The sequence below is a fragment of the Sorex araneus genome, chromosome 7, assembly GCF_027595985.1.
Source record: "Sorex araneus isolate mSorAra2 chromosome 7, mSorAra2.pri, whole genome shotgun sequence".
Classification (NCBI taxonomy): Eukaryota; Metazoa; Chordata; class Mammalia; order Eulipotyphla; family Soricidae; genus Sorex; species Sorex araneus.
Window position 1 is genome coordinate 51,146,015 of NC_073308.1, and position 22,080 is coordinate 51,168,094.

The 22,080-nt window shown below is 35.1% G+C and overlaps 1 protein-coding gene across 4 annotated transcripts in view; it reads left to right on the forward strand.

Moving 5' to 3' along the window:
- Positions 1-22,080, forward strand: part of FSTL5 (follistatin like 5) — a 693,844-nt gene that overhangs the window by 38,854 nt on the left and 632,910 nt on the right. For all 4 annotated transcript variants that reach the window (XM_055144641.1, XM_004606146.2, XM_055144642.1 and 1 more), the window contains exon 2: positions 17,544-17,685. In XM_055144641.1, coding sequence (XP_055000616.1) covers positions 17,560-17,685 — 126 coding nt within the window. In that variant the 5' untranslated portion in view covers positions 17,544-17,559. The remainder of the gene's footprint in view (positions 1-17,543; positions 17,686-22,080) is intronic.

Below are 22,080 nucleotides of genomic sequence, written 5' to 3' on the forward strand. Positions count from 1 at the left end.
ATTTTTAAAAATTTTATTTAAACACTGAGACTTACAAAACTGTTCAGGGTTTCATGCACAAAACTTCTAGTACCACACCCTCCAGCAGAGTGTCCACTTCCTTTCATCATTGTCTTGATGTTCCCTTCCATCCCACCATGGTAAAGCTTGGAATATGTTTGTATAATATATTTTGTAAGAATCACCGTAGTGCATCATTTGAATTATTTTCAAATATATGGACCCAGTAAATCCAAAATATTTAATATTATCATTTTTCCTACTCAGGCATTTTCATTAGTATATGAGTTGATTAGTATCAGCTTTAATATTTATCAAAGATGCCTAAAATGGTCATTTTCTCCTTTCTTGTTCTCAGGTTTTCACAGTATCGTTTGATTATATCCATGTAATACAGTAATTAAGATATCTATGTGACTTATTTCATAGTTGCATAATACATTTTGTAGCATATACTAACACTTATATCATCATCATCATCATCATCATCCCATTGATCGTTGAATTTCTCAAGTGGTTTTGGTAAAGTCTCCATTCGTCCTAGCTCTGAGATTTTAGAAGCCTCTCATTACTCATCCTTGCCAATGATGCTGCATTGGAGGCTCTTTCAGAGTCAGGGGAATGAAACTCATCATTGTTACTGGTTTTGGCATGTGAATACACCATGGGGAGTTTGCAAGGCTTTCCCATGTGGGCAGGAAACTCTCGGTAGCTTGCCAGATTCTCCCAGAGGGAGAAGTAGGCTATAAAATGTTGCTTCTGGGAGTTTGGTTTTAAGTCTTTGGATGTTGGCTATTGGTGGGATTACACGGTTCTGGGGGCAGTCCCTGAGTGTGACCGCCTAGCTACTAGAAAATAGGAAATCTGAGCGGAAGAGGCCCAGTCCCGATCTAAGCAGGCTTGGAGGTGTCAGCCCTGGGTCCCACACACCTGGGTTCCTCTGCCAGTATCTTCATGCCTGAGGCTCATCCGAACTTGAGGAGAGGGGCTTTGAGTATGGCTGTGGCTGGGTTCCAGAGGTCTTCGGCTGCAGGAGCTCTGCTTGGGGCAGGGAGGGAAGCTGGAGCCCACCTCCCCTGCGTGCCTGGCTGTCTTCCCTTGGAGGGGGTGGGCTCCAGCTTCCCTCCCCACCCTAAGCAGAGCTCCCACAGCTGGAGACCTCCGGAACCCAGCCACAGCCATGCTCAAGGCCTCTCTGTACATGTTCAGATGAGCCTCACACATGAAGGTACCAGCTGAGGAACCCAACACTTATATAATTGTATATAAATATTACATTCTATATATTTATAGTATATATCATAAAATAGAGAAACATACATTACAAGAGCTATGAAAAATATTCATTAACTTTGTCACAAGACAAGCTAATGAAAATTGGGCCAGAGAGATAGTACAATAAATTCAATCCAGGGTTGCCCATATGGACCCCTTAGCCTGCCAAGAGTGATCCCTGAGAGCTGAGCCAGAAGGAAGCTCTTCAGCACTTTAGGAGTGGCCAAAAAAGGAAAGAAAGAAAGGAAGAAAGGAAGGAAGAAAGGAAGAAAGAAAGAAAGAAAGAAAGAAAGAAAGAAAGAAAGAAAGAAAGAAAGAAAGAAAGAAAGGAAGAGGAAGGAAGAGAAAGAAAGAAAGAAAGAAAGAAAGAAAGAAAGAAAGAAAGAAAGAAAGAAAGAAAGAAAGAAAGAAAGAAAGAAAGAAAGGAAGAGGAAGGAAGAGAAAGAAAGAAAGAAAGAAAGAAAGAAAGAAAGAAAGAAAGAAAGAAAGAAAGAAAGAAAGAAAGAAAGAAAGAAAGAAAGAAAGAGAAAGAAAGAAAGAAAGAAAGAAAGGAAGGAAGAGGAAGGAAGAGAAAGAAAGAAAGAAAGAAAGAAAGGAAGAAAGAAAGAAAGAAAGAAAGAAAGAAAGAAAAAGAAAGAAAGGAAGGAAGAAATGAAGAGAAAGAAAGAAAGAAAGAAAGAAAGAAAGGAAGGAAGAAATGAAGAGAAAGAAAGAAAGAAAGAAAGAAAGGAAGAAATGAAGAGAAAGAAAGAAAGAAAGAAAGAAAGAAAGAAAGAAAGGAAGAAAGAAGAGACTATATTATTTTATCTACTATGCAATCCGTAAATGATTTGCAGTGATAAAGTGATATTTCTATAAGAGCCATTATTTTTTCTAAAATTAATAAAACTCTTAGACTTACTTTTAAATCTATGTCTGTAAATTTAATATTTGACTCATCTATGCGAGTCCAGTAGCTCCATTTGACAATAGTGTTAACTTGCCTCAGGTCTACTTTATGTTTCTTTACTTATCTTTTGAGGCTGTGCCTAAGTTCAGATCATATAAAATCACAATAGCATGTCAAAGAGACATAACTTTTTGTGAGGAAATCGGAGGAAAAAGTAGTGATAAACACAAGGATATCGAGAAGCAGAAAATGCTATATGGGTGACTAAGCTCTTTTGGTAAATAAGGGAAAATAAAATACACCATGAAAATTCTTAAAAGAACAAACATTTATTCTATAGATATGACTGATAATGATTTGAGGTGACATAGAAGAATGATTAAAATTTTACCATGGAAATAAGACATATAATACATATCTTATTTATCTTATCTGAATAAGATATAAACCCATGGCTCAGAAAGAACTCAAAACTTTTTTTTTATAACTTTCATCCCATTGATTCTGATCAGCCTGTTTCAGGTTTATGTTTCCATGTACACTTGTAGAAGAGTAGAAGAATTGAATTTTTCTTTCTTATGGTAATACTGGGGCTGGAGCGATAGCACAGTGGTAGGACTTTCACACGACCAACTCGTGTTTGATTCTCCGCCCCTCTCAGAGAGCCTGGCAAGCTGCCGAGAGTATCGTGCCTCCATGGTAGAGGCTGGCAAGCTACCTGTCTAGTATTGGATATGCCCCAAACAGTAACAATGAGTCTCACAATGAGAGATGTTACTGGTGCCCGTTTGAACAAATCGATGAACAAAGGGATGACAGTGACAATGATGGTAATACTACCGGACTGGAGCAATAGCACAGCAGGTAGGGCATTTGCCTTGCACGCAGCCAACTTGGATTCTATTCCTCCGTCTCTCTCAGAGAGCCCGGCCCACTACCGAGAGTATCCCACCCACATGGCAGAGCCTGGAAAACTACCTGTGTAGTATCCAATATGCCAAAAACAGTAACAAGTCTCACAATGGAGTCTCACTGGTGCCCGCTCAAGCAAATCAATGAACAACTGGATTAACGACAGTGCTATGTTAATACTTCATGTATTTGAGGACAGCTAACATCCTATATCTATTTCCAAGAAAACCATCCCCAACTCACTCATTCTCTGCATGCTGGAGTTCTAGCATAGGGAATCCTCAGAATCATTCAGTAGCTTTTACAAATGGGTGCATTTTTAAAAAGCTCGCCAATTAAATTTTTAATTATTAACTGTCTTAATATTTTAAATTATTATTTATATAGGAGCAAGTTTAAAACATACAGTTAATAGTGAGTGAAATTATATTTAAATCCAACTGCCAAATTGCTGTTTGGTTTTCACGACCAGTCTGTAGGACAAAGTACACTAGATTAAAATCCTGTAGACGTCAGCTCTGCTTCAGCACTAGGCCAAATCACTAAACCTCTGCATGCTTCAGTATCCTCATCAAGGACTCAGGCAATACTTATTAGTGGCTGGTGACACCACAAAAGCGGAAGCCAGACTTCATATGCATCCTGAATCTAAACGAGCGTCTGCATCAAACCACTAATTTGCTGGAAATGCCAGAGCTAGACATATGTCAAAAAAACTTGAAGGAATGCAAGAGGCACAATCAGATCTCAGGAGATCCTAGGCATTCATTTTTTTTTAAGTCAAGGAAAAATAAAACCATATTTCTGGAAATAAATAAAAACATTGTATTTACCTTTCAAAAGTACAGCTATCATTCTCATTAATTTCATGTAAGACAATGTGTTGTCAAAGTATATGTAATACTTAATTTTTTTCTTCTTCAAGAAGAAGATAGATTGGGCTATATTGAGCATTAGGGTTTTTTGCTATTGTTAGAATTGTTTTGGGTTTTCAGGTCATACCCATTTGTGTTCCGGGCATAACTCAGCTAGGGCTGAGTTCTTGAGGATCATTCTCAGCATTGCTGAGGGGACCATCTGAACTAAGCAAGGGCTCTTATGTTTAAAGAATTTGTGCCAGCCTTTAACTCTATTTCTCCAGTTAAAATTTGAAGAGTTTAGATACCAAAAGCTCATATTCATATTTTAAAAATGCAAAAACGGTATATAAATATCAAACCAATAGAAAATATAGAATGAAACAAAATGAAAATAAATACCAATTCAAAAATAGCCTACATATATGCATACCAGTTTTTTGAGATATATATTATAAATAAGAAACCCTAATAAACATAAAAATATTAAGTACATCCCTTGAAGCCAGATATTTAAAATGACAAAATATGTAGAATAAAAGATGCATTAATAATAAATTCTTGCAGTGAAGGAATAAAAATTACAAACACAATATGAATTGAGACAAATTCTTTGGAAAACAAAGTGTTTCTCAGAGTGAATATGAAGAAGGACCAAAATTTTCCAAACTGTCTTTTAAAATTATTATTAAACTCATGTGACTATTAGTGATTTATGGGTATTAATTGGTTGATCTAAACAAGTGGAAAATTAAAACAAGTAAGATAAAATAAAATAATTGAAACATCCCCCCAAATTTATTTCAGACCAATTAGAAAACAAAATGTAAAAGTTCAGGTAAACAACTTTATCTCTATGAAGAGATTCAATGGATTGCACACATTGTATTTAAAACATGCATTATAGTTAAAAAAGTGGAAATTAAAATGATTTAAATTATTTAAAAAATTTCTTGGGAGTTAATCATCAGGAGTAACTGCATCCTCTTTGAGATAGTTTCACTGTGTGTTTTATACGCTATTCTCCCCCTCAGGGATGGCCTCAGATATTTTTGTGTTTACTACAGGGCAATCAGTGGACCGAGTCAAACTTGTAGCTTGCTTTTTCAAAAGTAATGAAATAACAGAAGCATTTAAGTGTGCTTGAGGGAAGTTTTGATAGATTTTTCGGGCTGGTACTCAGTATTTTCTTGGCTACTCTCTGGGTGTTAAAGTACCCTTTTTGCAATAGATTCCCTTATTAAGGAAGCTAGAGAGGCATTTCTCTTAGCCTCTAGCTGCAAAAAATCATTATGGTCATTTCTGCTTGTAGTTCCGTAAGAGCAGAAAAAAGAAAATGCATTTGACTGGCTATCTTGAGCCTGCCCAGTTAAGTTCATGTGGTTTTTATTCACGATGAAAGGCGAAAGAGGTATCTGATAACCAAAGTGGTTAAAAATGGTTGTCAGGGCGACCATAGATACTTCAGAATCACCAGGTCTTAGAGCAGGTCATCTGTAGGTAGGGTGCTGCTTCTAAATTGGCATTGCCTGTTTCCAGGTTTAGAGAGAGCGCCTTGAGGGAGTTTCAAGTGAGCTCCCAAACTCTTTCAATTCCAAATAGTGTTTGTTCCTAAATTTGTAGGAACAAACACTATTTAATTTGTAGGGGTCATTCCAATACAACCCACTTGTGAGAATCTCAGAAATCGAACTGAATATATTGTAGATGACTTAAGTGAAGTAGGGCAGCAGAGACTTAGTATCCATTTATGTTGTTTTCTATCCCAAGTCCATCACCTATTGGCTGGTGGTGGGGATGGAGATCTGATAAAAATCTGCCACTTTCAACCTGCACCATAGGGACCTTACATCTTATCAGATCCACAAGGCATTGCCCAATTGTACCCAAGTCCCACTTGATTGAAATGGTGTGGGGACTTATTCCTGACAGCTGAGTTTTTGGGATCCACGGTTTTCATGTTAGAATAAGAAAAAGTAAATAGCAGGAAAAGCAAAAGCAATACTTGCTTCTATTCAAGTGTTTACAGGCCCATGGATTTTTCCTTGCAGAAACAAATTTCAGGAGAATAATGAGGTTGTAGCAGTTTTATTTAGGAATCATGAGGAAGGAGAGAGAGACTGATGCATTCAAGAGAGAGCACAGGATTCTTTAGCATGTAAAGAAAATAAACCAAGAGCACCCTATGAAGTGAAAGAAAGGAATCCCACATACTGAGTTGAAAGGTGAATAACCACAGGATGAAGGAGTTTCCTTGCATTGTTGGTTTTAGAGGTTTTCCCAAACTGCCACCATGTAAGGATTTTAATGCATATAAGACTGTGGCTAGGTTCTTGTCACGAAGAGCTTTGCACTTTTGAGGCACAGCGTCTTCAACTCATAGAATTTTGCTCCTCTGGAGCTTGTCTGTCAGAAGGTTCAGCATTTCCTAGAACAGTGCTAGCACTGGTTAAGTGTATTTTTTGCCTCAGTTCCTTTTTTCATAAAGACGGTCCTGCCTTAATACTTCTTAGCTACTTTAAGGCTAATTACTTCTTAGATTTAGTACAACCCATATGATTGCTTCAGATTTCAATGATTGTATTTTTGTGTTTCACAAATACTTGATTCAAACAGATATATGGTCTAGATGTAGTTATTGATATATAATCCCTGAACTCATAATATTTTAGCTGAATGAGTTCATGTCAATAAAATGTTATTAAGAATGTGAAACCAGGGGCTGGAGCGATAGCACAGTGGGTAGGGCGTTTGCCTTGCACGCGGCCGACCCGGGTTCGAATCCCAGCATCCCATATGGTCCCCTGAGCACTGCCAGGAGTAATTCCTGAGTGTAGAACCAGGAGAAACCCCTGTGCATCGCCGGGTGTGACCCAAAAAGCAAAAACAAACAAACAAACAAACAAAAAGAATGTGAAACCAGGGGGACAAGTGATAGCACAGCAGGAAGGGAATTTACCTTGTACACAGCTGACCTGGGTTCAATCCCCAGTATCCCATATGGTCCCCTAAGCATCACTCAGAATAATATCTGAGTGCAGAGCCAGGAATAACCCCTGAGCATCGCTGGGTGTGACACAAAGAGCCAAGAAGCCAAAAAAAAAAAAAGAAGGAGGAGAAGGAGGAAGAGGAGGAGGAGGAGGAGGAGGAGCAGGAGGAGGAGGAGGGGTGAAGCCAATGGTATAACTTTACATGGAGCAAAGTAAATATGCAATAAGTATATATTATAAAGATTATATAAGGCATTATATTTTTATTGTTTTTAGTTGCAGATTTATTTTTCCCAAGTCTTATATGATTAAAATATTTTTTATTTGCAGTTTATTTTTCATATTTAAGATATCAATACATAGTAAAATGCAAGATGTATCACTTACCGAAAAGTAATGTGACTTTTCTATAAATTTACTTATGATGGGCCATCAGTGACACATAATGCAATTAAATAGAATAGTTTCTGTTTATTCCCATTAGCAATTCCTTGAAAGTTTCCACTGCTTTTGGAAATATCTGCTTGATGACATCACTAGGAGTGTGATTCCAATTAGCTCCACAGAAGTTTATATAGATAGCTAGTTTATAGTATACTTTCATATTTTCCAAGAAAACATAAAGTTTTGTTTCTGATGGGTCACTTTGTTTCCCTTCTCCTGTATCCCAGAGTAGGCTAGATCTCTTCTTTTGGGGGGAGGTATGCCATAATTCTGGAGAATGTCTGGGCTCCCTATAAAACTTTATCAGCATCGTTTTTTATTGTAGAGTTTTCACCACAGTCCTCTGAATATGAACTAGAATACCTCTGAGACTGAGCTGTTCTCCCCATGGCATTCCAGCTTTAAATACAGAGGAAGTCAAATCGTTCCCTGTGCAACATTTCAATGTTAAACTGTGACAGCATTTTCCCTTCTGCTGCTGTATACTAGCTATCATCCCAGATTTTAGAAACACAGGCTTCTAGATATCTTTGAAACAAATAGATTGGATTAAAAAAATCTGTCTTACATTGACAGAATTGCAGTATATTAATAGCAAATAAAATCTGTAACACAGCACCTTTGGGATTTTAGGCAGAGTCACTCCTAAGAGCTGTATTTTGCTTAATTTACATTTTAAGTGATCATCAAGGTACAAGTAATAAATTCAGAAGAGAGAGAGAGCCTTCATTGATTTTCTCTAGTCTTGAACCAAGGTAAGGTCTTCCAAGGTCATATAACATAGTATCATTTTCAGTTCTTAGGCATATTTTCATATTATATGAGACAAAAATATTGCACTTAGAAAATAAGATAATCTTTCACTAAAATATGTGTTAGTTCTTTACTATTTAATAACTAATTATATTTCTTTAATAGTTCTTACAATTTTTCAATATGCAATCAGTTATAGCACTAGTCCTTTGAAGAAGAAATAAAATAGTTTGACTGGTTACTTTTAGTTTACCTTATCGTGTCCTGTTGTTAAATTGACAAAGTTAAGGTATTTTATAGCTTTTATTTTTGTATTGCATGATATGCACATGCTGTTTCTTAAATATTTTTGAATATACTGTTGAAAGAAGGACAAGAAATAAAAGTGTGCTTTCATTGTGACTAAATAGCTGTTCTGTGAATCTGTCATACTAAAACTATGGTGTATTTACTTGAATAGATCAAATGAATAAAGAAAAGTAGAAAATGAACAACAAAAATGTCTTAGTATGTAAAATGAAATAAGTAGACATGATGTGATTGAAACTAGGAGAAAAATGAAATTAAAAGTGTCCCTTTTATAGAGTTTCAATGGATAATTGGTAGAACCTGCATTTCAGTGGGTTGTTAACTGTATTTCAAGTGCTAAGAAATTTAGTTTATGAACACAGCAGAGTTCATAAAATTAGAATCGTATTCTCTGGCTTTTAACCTGTTGTTCTTTCTAGTTGAGCAGACATCTGTTAAGAACTGAAAATGTTATAACTACACTTGTTAGAAGCAAATAGTTTTAATTAATCAACTATTCCTATTTATTTCTGATTTCTTTAGAAATAACTTAAAAATCAGTAATTCAACATGTGAAGTAAAATGCATCTAAATTATGGCAAATATAAGGAAACTTTTTGACCTTATCACAGATAAATAAGGGGGCATACAGTAGAGAAAATCTAGGAGTAAAATTGAGATATAGCGCATTTTCTTTTATATGTAAGAAATTGATTTAAAAATAAATTGTCTCCATTTCTGTGGTTTACCATGCTATTAATAATGGTTTCTTATACACATACTTCCAACCTCACCCATAGCCAGTTTACCTGCCTTATCATTTCATACCATGTTAACTTATCACAGAATTTGTCAAGGTGGGAAAATGATCATTTATTATATGTATCTACTAACACGTGTAACCAGAAATACATATCACATTTATTCTAACATAGATCATAATTCATTGTGGACAAGTTGGCATAATAATTTAATTAACTGTATACAATGATTGGAATGACCTCTTATAGTCTAGCTCACTGATGTGCCTAAAGCAGCACACATGTGTTTGGTTTTAACATGCTTGTATTCTCTTATATATATTCTCTGTCCCTCTTGGAGAGCCTGGAAAGCTACCGAGAGTATCCCGCCCTCATGGAAGAGCCTGGCAAGCTACCTGTGGCATATTCGATATGCCAAATGCAGTAACAACAACAGGTCTCGTTCCCCTGACCCTGAAAGAGCCTCCGATCATTGGGGAAGATGAGTAAGGAGAGGTTGCTAAAATCTCAGGGCTAGGATGAATGGAGACGTTACTGGTGCCTGCTCTAGCAAATTGATGAACAACAGATTCGCGGTGATACAGTGATGCAATGATTGTATGAGTCTTTTTAATATGCTTATACTTATAATAAAATGGTACATAAAATTTGATCTCCGACATTTAAAAAATTTGTTTGGGGGCCACATTTGACAGTGCTGAGGGATTATCCTAGCTCTGCATTGGGCGATCAGTCCTGGTGGCCCTGGAGGGGGTTACATATGGGATGATTAGCAGTGAACCGCAGTTGGCGGTGTACAAGTCAGGAACCTTGTTCACTGTACAACTCTCCAGCTCCACATCTTTGACTTAAGGTTTAGGGACCTCTTCATAAAAATAACACTAGCTGTGCTTTGTACTTTTTCCTCTTCTGCATAAATATCAGACATTAGTATGTACTACTATCCATCGATTTTTCTGTAACTTTCTCAACTTCATGAAATAAGATAAAGCAAGTAGATAAAACATTTTGTTGTGTTTCATAATTTTCAAGTGTGATTTACATAAACATATACAGGCAAACCTAAAAATAATTCATAACTAGGGCCAGAGCAATAGTATTAAGGGTAGGGAACTTACATTGCATATAGCTGACTTGGGTTCAATACCTGGCACCAAATGTAATCTTACGAGCTCCAGGAAACAAGATCACTGAGTGCTAATCTTGTGGTATTCAGGATAAGTCCTGAATGGGATGTCAACCAAAAACAAAATTAAAATTTTACATAAATGTAAATTTCTTTAAGGTGTTATAACTATATTTATTAGCAGTATGTATATGATTTGTATATTTAAATAAGTAAATATTCATATGTAGCCACTAGATGATCCTGAATACCACAAGCTTAGCACTCAGTGATCAACTGTTTCATCTGTATGTAACCATAAATATAATGTTCTTTCCATTGAAGATCATTGGATTGGAACAAATATACAATTTTTTCAAGAACTTATCTCATAATATAAGCTTAAATGAGGGTACATTTTACAATATAGCTTCTCAAAAATGCTATTGATAAATACTTTTTTAGTTGTTTATTTAACTTCAAAATCAAACTGGCTATTATTGAAACATGAAATTCATTGTAATCTGAGTTTTGTCATCCAAACCAGTGATTCATCTCTCACTGAAATAAAAGTACTTTCTCTTTTGAGTAAGTGACATTAATTTACTCCACTTGATTGTTATTATTTAAAACATAATTCATTTATTTTTCCAGATCGTGGAGGAAGTGTATGGCTGTTGCACATATGAATTTCTCAACATACAGCATTTCATTGAACAGTACTGGTCACTTCCACATTATAAGAATATAAGACATAGAATATCAACTGAAAAGTATTCCTTGTGTTCTTGTATTTGTCTTGATTAGAGAGGGCTTACAATATAGTGTGAATAGGGAAGTCATGTGTCTGTGACCTTCTCATTACTGATGAATTTTGTGTGTGTGTGTGTGTGTGTGTGTGTGTGTGTGTGTGTGTGGTGGGGGGAGGCTTGGAAAGAGGAATCGGGCCACACCTGCTGTGCTCAGGGTTTACTCCTGTCTCAATGCTTAGGAATCACCACTTCCATTTTCTTTTTTTTTTTTTTTTTTGCTTTTTTTGGGTCACACCTGGCGATGTACAGGGGTCACACCTGGCTCTGCACTCAGGAATTACCCCTGGCCGTGCTCAGGGGACCATATGGGATGCTGGAATTTGAACCCGGGTCGGCCGCGTGCAAGGCAAACACCCTACCCGCTGTTCTATCTCTCCAGCCCCAACCACTTCCATTTTCAACTAAGAAAAATAATGAGAAGCAGTTTATCTGTCCTTGACATGAGAGACTTCCCTGAAGAATGTTCTTAGTCAAATACTTCCTTTGATCCAGATGTAAAAGGGAAACTTTTTGTGATAATTGTACTTTTATTTATAGATTTATTTTAATTCTGTTTTAATGAATCGTTTATTCATACAAAGAATATTAAAATTTTCTCCATGTGTACTTTCTCTCTCCAATTAATTGCTTATCACTATTTATTCATTCATTTATTTATCAAAAGTATTCGTTAAGCTCATGCTGTTCACTGACAACTGCTCTAACTGAGAACAAGTGATTGACAAAGATTGTCTTCAGAGAGTTAATCTTCTGGTAACACACAGAGAACAAACTAATAAACTTGTAAATTATATAGCTTGTCAGATGATTGTGAGAACTTTGATTTCCAGTCATTCAATTCCAAATATTTTTTTGCTTGTCATTTTTTCAAAACTAACTCTTCATTCTTTTCATTTCCTCTTGCTTCTGGCAGCCTAGCAGTTTTTAATCTTCTGTTTCTTTGAACTTCTTTAAGGACTGCGGTTCTCTCTTCTCTGACCTCTGTCCATGTCATACCTAGATTGAAAAGTATCTATACTAATGATTATCATATAGTATATCTAGCACTTACCTCTTTGATGAATCTCAGTAATATATATTCCAGTGCCTTGTAGTAATTTTTATTGTACCTCCAAAATTCATCTCAAAAAGTAAATTGTAGGGACCAGGGAAATAACTCAGGAGTAAAGGATCTGTGTCTATTCTATAGACACAGTTTGATCTCTGGTACCACGTGACGACCTCTCCAAAATTATAAGCTATAACCATAGAGGTCTCTGGGCATTATCAAACATGGCTCTGGTAGTCCCCAGAACCACAACCCCAACAGTTGCCCAATGTCACCAGGAGTAACCTCTAGGCCTCCGAAGCTCTGTGTGGGAGTCTCTGGAATATGGTACTTTTTGGCTAACATTCTTAATTTTTCCAAATTTTTAGAGATGAGCTTCTAGAAAATCTGCAAAAACACCCCAAAATGCCCTCAAATTTGAGCCGTGTAAATAATATGACTGTAGTAAATCCTACCCCTGAAAATGGGTTGATATGTTGTTGTATAGGGTGAAAAAAAATGGACATGGACAAATAAGATATGTGAAGTAAAGAAATCACTTTTCATCCCCTGTACCATTTTTTTTGTCTAATTGTGCTAAATATAATGTTAGCTACAAAGGCATTTTTCCTTTTTTCCTCCATTAACGAGGTGATTTTCTGATGATTCCTTATAAGGAGGATGTACAGGAAAAGTCATAGGACCATTATTGCACCATCTGTTCCAGCTGGTTTGTTTTAGTCATGTGATTTTCAGTGTTCTTCCTGAGCTGTCAACAAACTGCCAGTTAATTATGAAAATCTAACAGGTTGTCAGGGGTACTATGTTGAGAAAGTGAGATCACAAGTCAGTATATCGTGGGATTGATTACGGTTGATTTAGAAACAATTTCCAGAACACTTCCTGAGAATGAATGAACTTTTCAAAATACAATAATGACATCCTTGTATCATGTAGCTGAGGAGAAGTAAAAAGATCATAATTATTTTATGAACACACAAGAAGAAGCATCTTTTTAGATTGATATTTGGTGACTATGTAAATGAATTCAGTTGATTTTTTTAGGAAGATTTTAATGGTAAAATCTTTAAAAGTCGGGGCTGGAGCGATAGCACAGCTTGTAGGGCATTTGTCTTGCACACGGTCGACCTGGGTTCGATTCCCAGCATCCCAGGTGGTACCCTGAGCACCGCCAGGAGTGATTCCTGAGCGCATGAGCCAGGAGTAACCCCTGTGCATTGCCAGGTGTGACCCAAATAGCAAAAAAAAAAAAAAAAAAAAATCTTGAAAAGTCAGCATTGTAAGAAATGCTTTGTGGTATGAAGCACATGCTAAATAGTATATGATTAGTTTTACTGAACTAAAGTATCATTTATTTATTTTTACTGAAGGTGAGATAATCAAGAAGTTTTAGGACAAAAATTTTAAGACTACTAATGACATAACCATGGTAAAATATATAAAATATATTAATTATAAATAGATTACATATGCCATTTTGTAATTTTATACTCTGACTTATTTTATTAACTTGTCACTACAAGTTTCATAAGATCTATAGTTCTAGACTATTACCCTTAAACAAAAATTATTCAGAATACTGACAATCTAATTATTGATATGTGAGTATTTGCTCAACCAAGACGTATGTACTTGTTGATAATTGTATTCATTATTTCATAGTAGAAACAATGCTGATGGAAATGTGGTATAAAATATACATATATGTAAAATATGCAAATATTATTATAAATAAATAAATAATATTTATTTTATTATCCCCATATTTTCATTGCTCATATTACCCTGTTATTTTTTGCAAAAGACCGCCATCGATATTTGTTTTGTTTTAGCCTAAAGTCCTAAGAGGATTTTCAGTTTTAAGACAGAAGGCAAATGTACAAATCACATTTACCCTGGCTTTGCAAATTACTTCTTTTATCCCAGTTCAGTAACTGAACAGTTTCACTGCTGGAGCTTCTGCCATATTCCCTTTTGGAGGTGAGGAATACGCTTTGCAGCAAGAGAAGTACAGTGTATTCCTCCCATAAGGAAAACTTTGCCCCAGGCTGCATTGCTCAAAGTATCCCTGCCTTTACTTCATGTTAGTGTTATTTAGGTTTGATGTGTTATTTGAGTGATTTGAAAGATAATTTGATTTGGGGACTTGCAAACTGTGGTTTGTTTATTTATTTATGTGCAAATTGGTTGTAATTGCTCTGATTTCTGTTTGTCTTACAAGAAGTCTCATAGAGGAAATTTTTACTTTTGGATAGTGGGGGGAAATCTGTAAACGCACACAGATGCACATAAAGATGCACATGTGTAGTGACATGCAATTAGTGTGTCTGTTAAGCAAGAAAGGAGGTGAAAAGAGGAGAAAAACAAAAGATAGAAAGGAAAAAAAACCCTTTAAGTGAGTACTTGGAAACTTCATAATCTTCATTTCCCCAGTGCAGGAAGTTTGTTGTGCTCCTCCCCCACCTCCTTTGTTGAGAGGAGGAACATGATATTAAATCCCTAAGAAAATATCCTCTCACTTGTTCTGGTTTTCTTTGCTTTATTGAGCTCAACCTTATACCTGAATAGTTCCTTCCAGTGTGTTCTAAACATATGTTTTTCCTCTTAGAGAAAGATTAAACTATACATGAAAATGACAAGAAAGTGATAGAGTGCAAATGGAAATACTTGCTTTCTCAGGATAGTTTTCAGATGTTCTGTGTGAGTAGTAGAAATAGCAATTACCTGTAACTTTTTCAGAATATAGCAGAGTGGGATCATTTACCTTAGAATTCAGGCTAACAGTTATTAATGTAGTCACTTACTGAAAATTTAGTCCCTAGTATCTTCCACCATATTCTCTGGGTCTAGATTATTTATTTCTGGGGAAGCAAGGAAACAAAAACAAAACAAAGAAAAAGCAAACAGTGAACAAAAACTGGATCCCTGAAATCATGAACTTTGAAGAAGAAAAAACTCCCTCTGGTAAAGGAGATCAACTCTAAATAATTGTGTTATTGGTATATAATACAAAAGAGGTACCAAAAATGAGAAAAGGCAATGTATGAATTTCTAAATGAATTAAACTTTGTTATATCCAGAATTTAATATGTGAAAATGATGGACAATAACTAAAGGTGACTGAAGGTGACAGTTGCAGAAAATAGCTAGCAACTTTGCAAGAATGAGCAAGTAAGTTAGAGAACCCTGAAACAGTTATTTAAAGGAGGGAAAAGATATACAGAATGTAGACCCTGGGAAATTACAGGCATGTCAGTGGTTTTGGTTTTATACCTAAAGGGTAAAGGAGAATCCTAACGCTACCAACAAAACCTGTTTTGTGACTAAAGGATTGAAGATGCTTCAACATCAATGTGGGCAGCAAAAAATGAACGTTTAGACAATTTAGGAGAGATTTGGCAGCTGAACCTACAGTTGTTAAAGGAGGATTAACAGAATATAATGAGGGCTATAATATAAAGAAAAGATACAGGAAGTGTGGTGCAAAAGATGTCAGCTTTGTTTCTAGTTTGAATACACATATGAATGGAAATCTGGAAAATCAAGGCTTTCTGTGGGGCAAAGAGAATATTTAAGCTGAGAAGGTGCATTTGAAACATGAAAGTGGAATTGTTCATTAGGGTTTCTATACCAAACTTCAGATTGGATTAAAATCAGCATATTTTATTTTAAAAGATTCACCTGTGTATCTATTTAAACTGAAGCAATACGCAGAAATAATGTAATTTGAAGGAATGAAGTAAAATGATCAAAGGAGATTGAATATAATGTAATTCTTTTCCACCTGCCCTTTCTATCTGCCTGATTTTATTTTAACATTTTTTCTTACTCTAAATATTTAAAAATTAAATCACGTGAGATAAACAGTTACAGAGTTGTCCATGATTTGGGTTTAAGTCATGCAATGTTTTTTTGTTTTGTTTGTTTATTTTTATTGAATCACCGTGAGAACAGTTACAAAGCTTTCAGGATTAAGTCTCAGTCATACAGTGATCAAACACCCATCCCTTCACCAGTGCACATGTTCCACCACCAAGAACCCTAGTATACCTCCCTCTCACCCCCCACCCTGCCTCTGTGTCAGATGATTTTCACTTTACTCTTTCTTTACTTTGATTACATTCAATTTTCCTTTTTTTGTAATTTTTTAAATTTTATTGAATCACCGTGAGATAGTTACAAGCTTTCATGTTTACAATGTTTTAAACACCTATCCCTTCACCAGTGTACATTTCCCAACACCAATGTCCCCAATTTCCCTCCTTCCACGTCCCCCCACCACCCCCAGCCTTTCTTAAAAGAAGTCAATGAAAAAATGAACACGATAAAGGACTGAGGAATTTTCACAAATTCTACACAACCAGAAGAATATCGTGGACACTAAGTAATGTGATGATTTCTAAAAATAATTTTAATGACAATTTTGATAATATGATTGTGGTAGGAACATGATTGAAGTGATGTCAATCAGAAAATGAATAATATGCGGTATTCAACTCTTTGAGAAAATTGTTAAAAATAGAGGAAATGGTTATCTTAAAACAGTGATTTGAATAGGCAGAAAATAATTAAGAAGAATATAAAATACTATAACCATAAGTAACAAAGAAATAAATTTGTTAAACTTCTTGAAGAATTAGACACAATGATTTTTAGAATCACTGAAGAGAGAGAGAGATCTCTATTGTCCCAATAGGGATGCAGTTGAGTGGATGAATGTAGCAAAGTGGAATAAAGTTGAACTCAATTTGCTTGGAAAAAAAAAGCATGACATTTATATAAAAATAACTGTCATTTTGTAATTTTATGGTATATCCAAAAATAGAGAGCTCTGGAAGAGTCATTTGACTTTAAAACACTTTAACAATTTTTTAGAAATGCCATTATATTATAGGGAAAAAGCACTTGTAACTCATAACCTATCTGAATAATTTCTGTTGTATTTGAGTTCATTAAACATGTACTATAAAGACTATCTTATAACTTCTCATCAATCTTTACCAGTAAATTAAAAATAGCCATAGTTTGAGTAAGTATTATTTACATCAACCTCAGGTATTTACTTTTTTAAAATATGTTGATAAATAACTTATTTATGAACACAAAAATTAGTCACACAATCTTACTTTCCTTTTTTAAAACCAGTTTTTATTATTATTTTCTTTCTCAATATTTTCTGTTGATATTTTTATTGATGCTTATTAAATGCTATATAAGGTTGTATGAATTAAATAGTTAAAAAATCAAGGGAATTGAATTGTTTTTTTGTAGTTTCTTACTTTTAATATACTTCCTGAACATTGCAGGAAGCTTTTATTAGATCTATGATAAATACTTCCAAACAATATTTATTTATGTTTTTAAGTATATAATGCTTTTTTTGATTACTTACAATATTAATTTTTGTAGGTGAAAAGCCAAAAGGATGTTTAAGTGCTGGTCAGCTGTTTTGGTTCTTGGATTCATTTTTCTGGAGTCAGAAGGAAGGCCAAACAAAGAAATAGGATATGGCCTTAAATCCTACCAGCCTGTAATAAGACTGCGACACAAGGTACAGTCTCCATGCTAAATTTTCTCACAGTGCCTAGCAGTTTTAAACTAAGCTGTTAGATATGTTTTATAGATACTTATAGGTATGGTTTCAAAATATGCTTACAGTATGAAATTTTAATAAGGTAAATTTTAAAGCATAAAATATAATCACTGTCACTGTATCACTCTTATCCTGTTACTCATCGATTGCTCAAGTGGGCGCCAGTAACATCACCATTCATCCCTATAGCATGCTAGTGTAGCCCAATGGCATCTGGTCGCTCCAGGAACTGAAGAGCACATTGTTGTTACTGTTTTCTGCGTGTCGAATATATCATGAGTAGCTTGCCAGGCTCTGCCATGCAATGGGCTATCCTCAGTAGCTTGCCAGGCTCTTCGAGATGTTTTACATATATATATATGTATATATATATATATACATATATATATGAAAATAGAAACTGAGGGACAGGAACAGTAGTTCATAAGTAGAGCACATGCTCTGCAAAAATAAAAACCAAGCTTTGATCACTGGATGTTTAATAATTATAGAAATTATAATTCAGGGAATTCATTTTTCCTTGAGCAAGTTTAGATGTGGTTTATTTTCCGAAAATATGTCTTTAAGTTTACATGAGTGAGAGTAATTCGACGTATAAAAAGAGACATGTTAAAATTAAATTTTCTGGAGCATTTCTGTTATTTTCATATTAATTTTACATTTGAAATTTTAAGTAGCACTGTAGCACTGTCATCCCATTTTTCATCAATTTGCTAGAGCGGGCACCAGTAATGTCTCACTGTGAGACTTGTTACTGTTTTTGGCATATTGAATACACCCTGGGGAGCTTGCCAGGCTCTGCCGTACGTAGGCGGGATACTCTACGTAGCTTGCCGGGCTCTCCGAGAGGGATGGGGGAATCAAACCCAGGGCAGCCACATGCCAAAATTTTAAGTAAAATATTTAATTTATTTAAAATACAAATCTTAAATAAAATATTTAATTTATGTAAAATATTGCCAGGCTCTGCCGTGAAGATTAGATACAATCAGTAGCTTGCCGGGCTCACCAAGAGGGGCAGAGAAATTGAACCCAGGTTGCCCATGTGCAAGGAGAACGCTTTACCCGCTGTGCTATCACTACCTGTGGCATATTCAATATGCCAAAAACAGTAACAACAAGTCTCACGATGGAAACGTTACTGATGCCCGCTCGAGCAAATTGATGAGCAACGGGATGACAGTGTCAGTGACAGTGACAGTGGCAGTAAAATATTGAATTTTCCATAATGTTTTTCAAATGCAATGTCTAACTGAAGACACACTAATTATGAGAGGATTAACTTTAATGAAAAATTATTTTTACCAGACATTCTAATTTAATCATGAATCAAACTTTGGGGTTGTTGTTGTTTAGTATTGAAATATACTAAATCAATTGTTTCAGTTATATCACAGTATCACCATCATGAAATCCCGTTAATCATCAATTTCTCAAGCGGGCTCAGTCATCCTCTCCATTTGTCCTTTCCCTGAGATCTTAGAAGTCTCTCTCCACTCGGCCCTCCCAACGATGTCACACTGGAGGCTTTTTCAGGGTCAGGGAAATGGGATCCAGTTTGTTACTAGCTTTAGCATATGAATACACCATGGGAAGCTTGCAAGGCTGTCCCATGTTGGCAGGAAACTCTCAGAAGCTTGCCAGTTTCTCCCAGAAGGAGAAGTAGACTGCAAGATATTTTCTGGGAGCTTGCTTTTAGGTCTCTGGGTGTTGGCCGTTGATAGAATTACATTACCTGGGTTCCTCTGCCAGTACCTTCATGCTTGAGGCCTGTCTGAACCTGGGAGAGGGGCCTTGGGCATGGCTGTAGCTAGGTTCTGGTGGTCTTCGGCCACCGGGAGCTCTGCTCGGGGCAGGGAGGGAAGCTGGAGCCCATCCCCTCCGAGGGGCCCCGGGGAAGACAGTCTGACATGCGGGCAAGAGACTCTCTGCCTTCAGTAATATATTTAAGATTATTAAACAGATATTTAGATGTAAGTTATATTATGTTAAAATAAATTAAAATTAACTTAAAAATACCATGACATATTAATAACGTATTCAGCAACTTTTGTTGTCTAAACTAAATTTTGTGATGTCTTCTGATTTACTTAGAAGTTAGAAAATTATAACTTGCCATCAGAGGATAAAGCATATTTGTAAATTTCTAATGCTACTTATCTTTAGCAAAACATTCTAAATAAATGAATACAAACTTACCTCTTTTCTACCTAGATTAAATACTCCTTTTGACATCTACATTGCATTTCAACTTTGTTGAATTTGTTTAGAATTTTTACAAAATTGTTTTTACTGGATCTTCATGTACCAGATACTAAGCTAAGCTCTTTCATCTTATAACATTATTCAGTCTTCAAAACATCTTTATGATGTATCCCTTTTATTTTATATGGTAAGAAATAAAAATTTATCATAAACTGTAAGTAATTTTTTTCTGGATGCACACATTCATTAATTATATAAATTCATAGAGTAACATAACTAATAGAATTAATGCCAGAAAAAAAATAAAAAATAAAATATAAAAATACGGTTCAGTGTCAAAATTCAAAATACAATTTAACTATATATCAAAGTAAATATTTCTATACACTCCAGCTTGCGTAAATGCAACTGGGGAATGAACGTTTTTGAGCTGTCTTTTAATCTTCAATTGCATTCCTTATCTCATTGTCTAATAACAATTTTATATGAGTCTAAAACTTAGAAATGTCTAATTTATGAATCCTTTCAAGACACATTATTAATATAGCTTATTCACTCATACCACTACATACTTAGCCAATGATTCTGTCTCCCTTAATTTATGCATCTTAAAGTCAGAAATTTTGCTCTTTCAATCCTTTAATTTCTGATGTATTAACATAATAGATACTGCTTAATTTAACTGATAGTAGAAAAATGTTACATATGATTGGTTATTGTGTTTTTTGTTCCCCTACAAAATATGGCACAGGTTTCTATGCATTATAGATATTTATGAGGAAATTGTTTTGAATTACATTTTAACATTAAAGATAAATTACTTCTGTGCATTACTTGGAAATTGGATAAACCATTTTAAATAGAAAATGTAGATTTTCTATTGGTAAGATAAACCAATTTTAGAACACTAATATTCACTAAAAGTGATCAGTCACTTTTTTATCTCTAACTTCTATATGATTAAAAATGTGTGTTAATAATTTTTTTAAAAAAAGAGATAAAACTAAACTAAAAAGGCACTTGTGTGTGTATCTTTGTGAGTCTCTTTGTGTGTGTGTGTGTGTGTGTTAGTAAGTGTACATTTGACAGGAATGTAAAGAACATTGAGATGTGCAGATTCCTACCATTTTTTTTTTTCTCAGACTGTTATAAGAAATGCCTCACCAGACTACTAGGACCTATAAATTTGTACTTAGATCTTGAATATTGATTTTACTTTAGTTTTTATTTATCTCAGTCAGTCATTATTTGGATCCTAGGAAGGTTGATAGTTCATTTTCACTCATTTCTATTCCAATTAGACACATATGCCACTATATTTGAAAGGCTTTCCCAGACCAAATTGGAAGTAAAAGTCAAACAGATTATATTTATTTTCTTTTATTTTCATCCATTGTAACCATCACAGTTTCTCAAGATGTAGTTCACCTAATAATTTTGTTTCTTTGATATTTCTTTCCATTATAATGTGAGCTACTATTCTTCTCACTTTACATAGGACAGTATTTCCTACATAGTAAATAGTCCAATTTTTTTTTTTTTTTAGAATATGTGATTGCCCTTGCCAACTTGAATAAGGCTAAAATTAAGATACTAAGTTTTATTTTTGGTGTGTGTAAGATATGTAATTTTAAAAAATATTTTTGCTTTTTGGGTCACACCCAACAATGCACACAGCACAGGGGTTACTCCTGGCTCTGCACTCAGGAATTACTTCTGGTAATTACTTCTGGTGGTGCTCAGGGGACCATGTGGGATGCTGGGAATCGAACTCTGGCTGGACTCCTGCAAGGCAAACACCCTACCTGCTGTGCTATCGCTCCAGCCCCGATGCATAAATATTTAGACATTATTAATGTTAAATTAAATTTATATTATTCTGTAATTTTATCAGTATAAGATAAATAGGATATACTTAAAAGTTGATTATTTATTTACTTATGTGTTTGGTGTCATATTTGGTGTGCTCAGGAGTTACTCCTGGATTTGCACTCAGGAATCATATCCAATGGGTTCTGGGAGCCATCTGGGATGCTGGGCAAGGCAAGCTCTGTACCCCCTGTACAATCTCTCCAGCCACTAATAGATTATTTGATGGCATTGAACAAATATCCTCTTATTTGCTATATTATACATTTTCTAATTTGG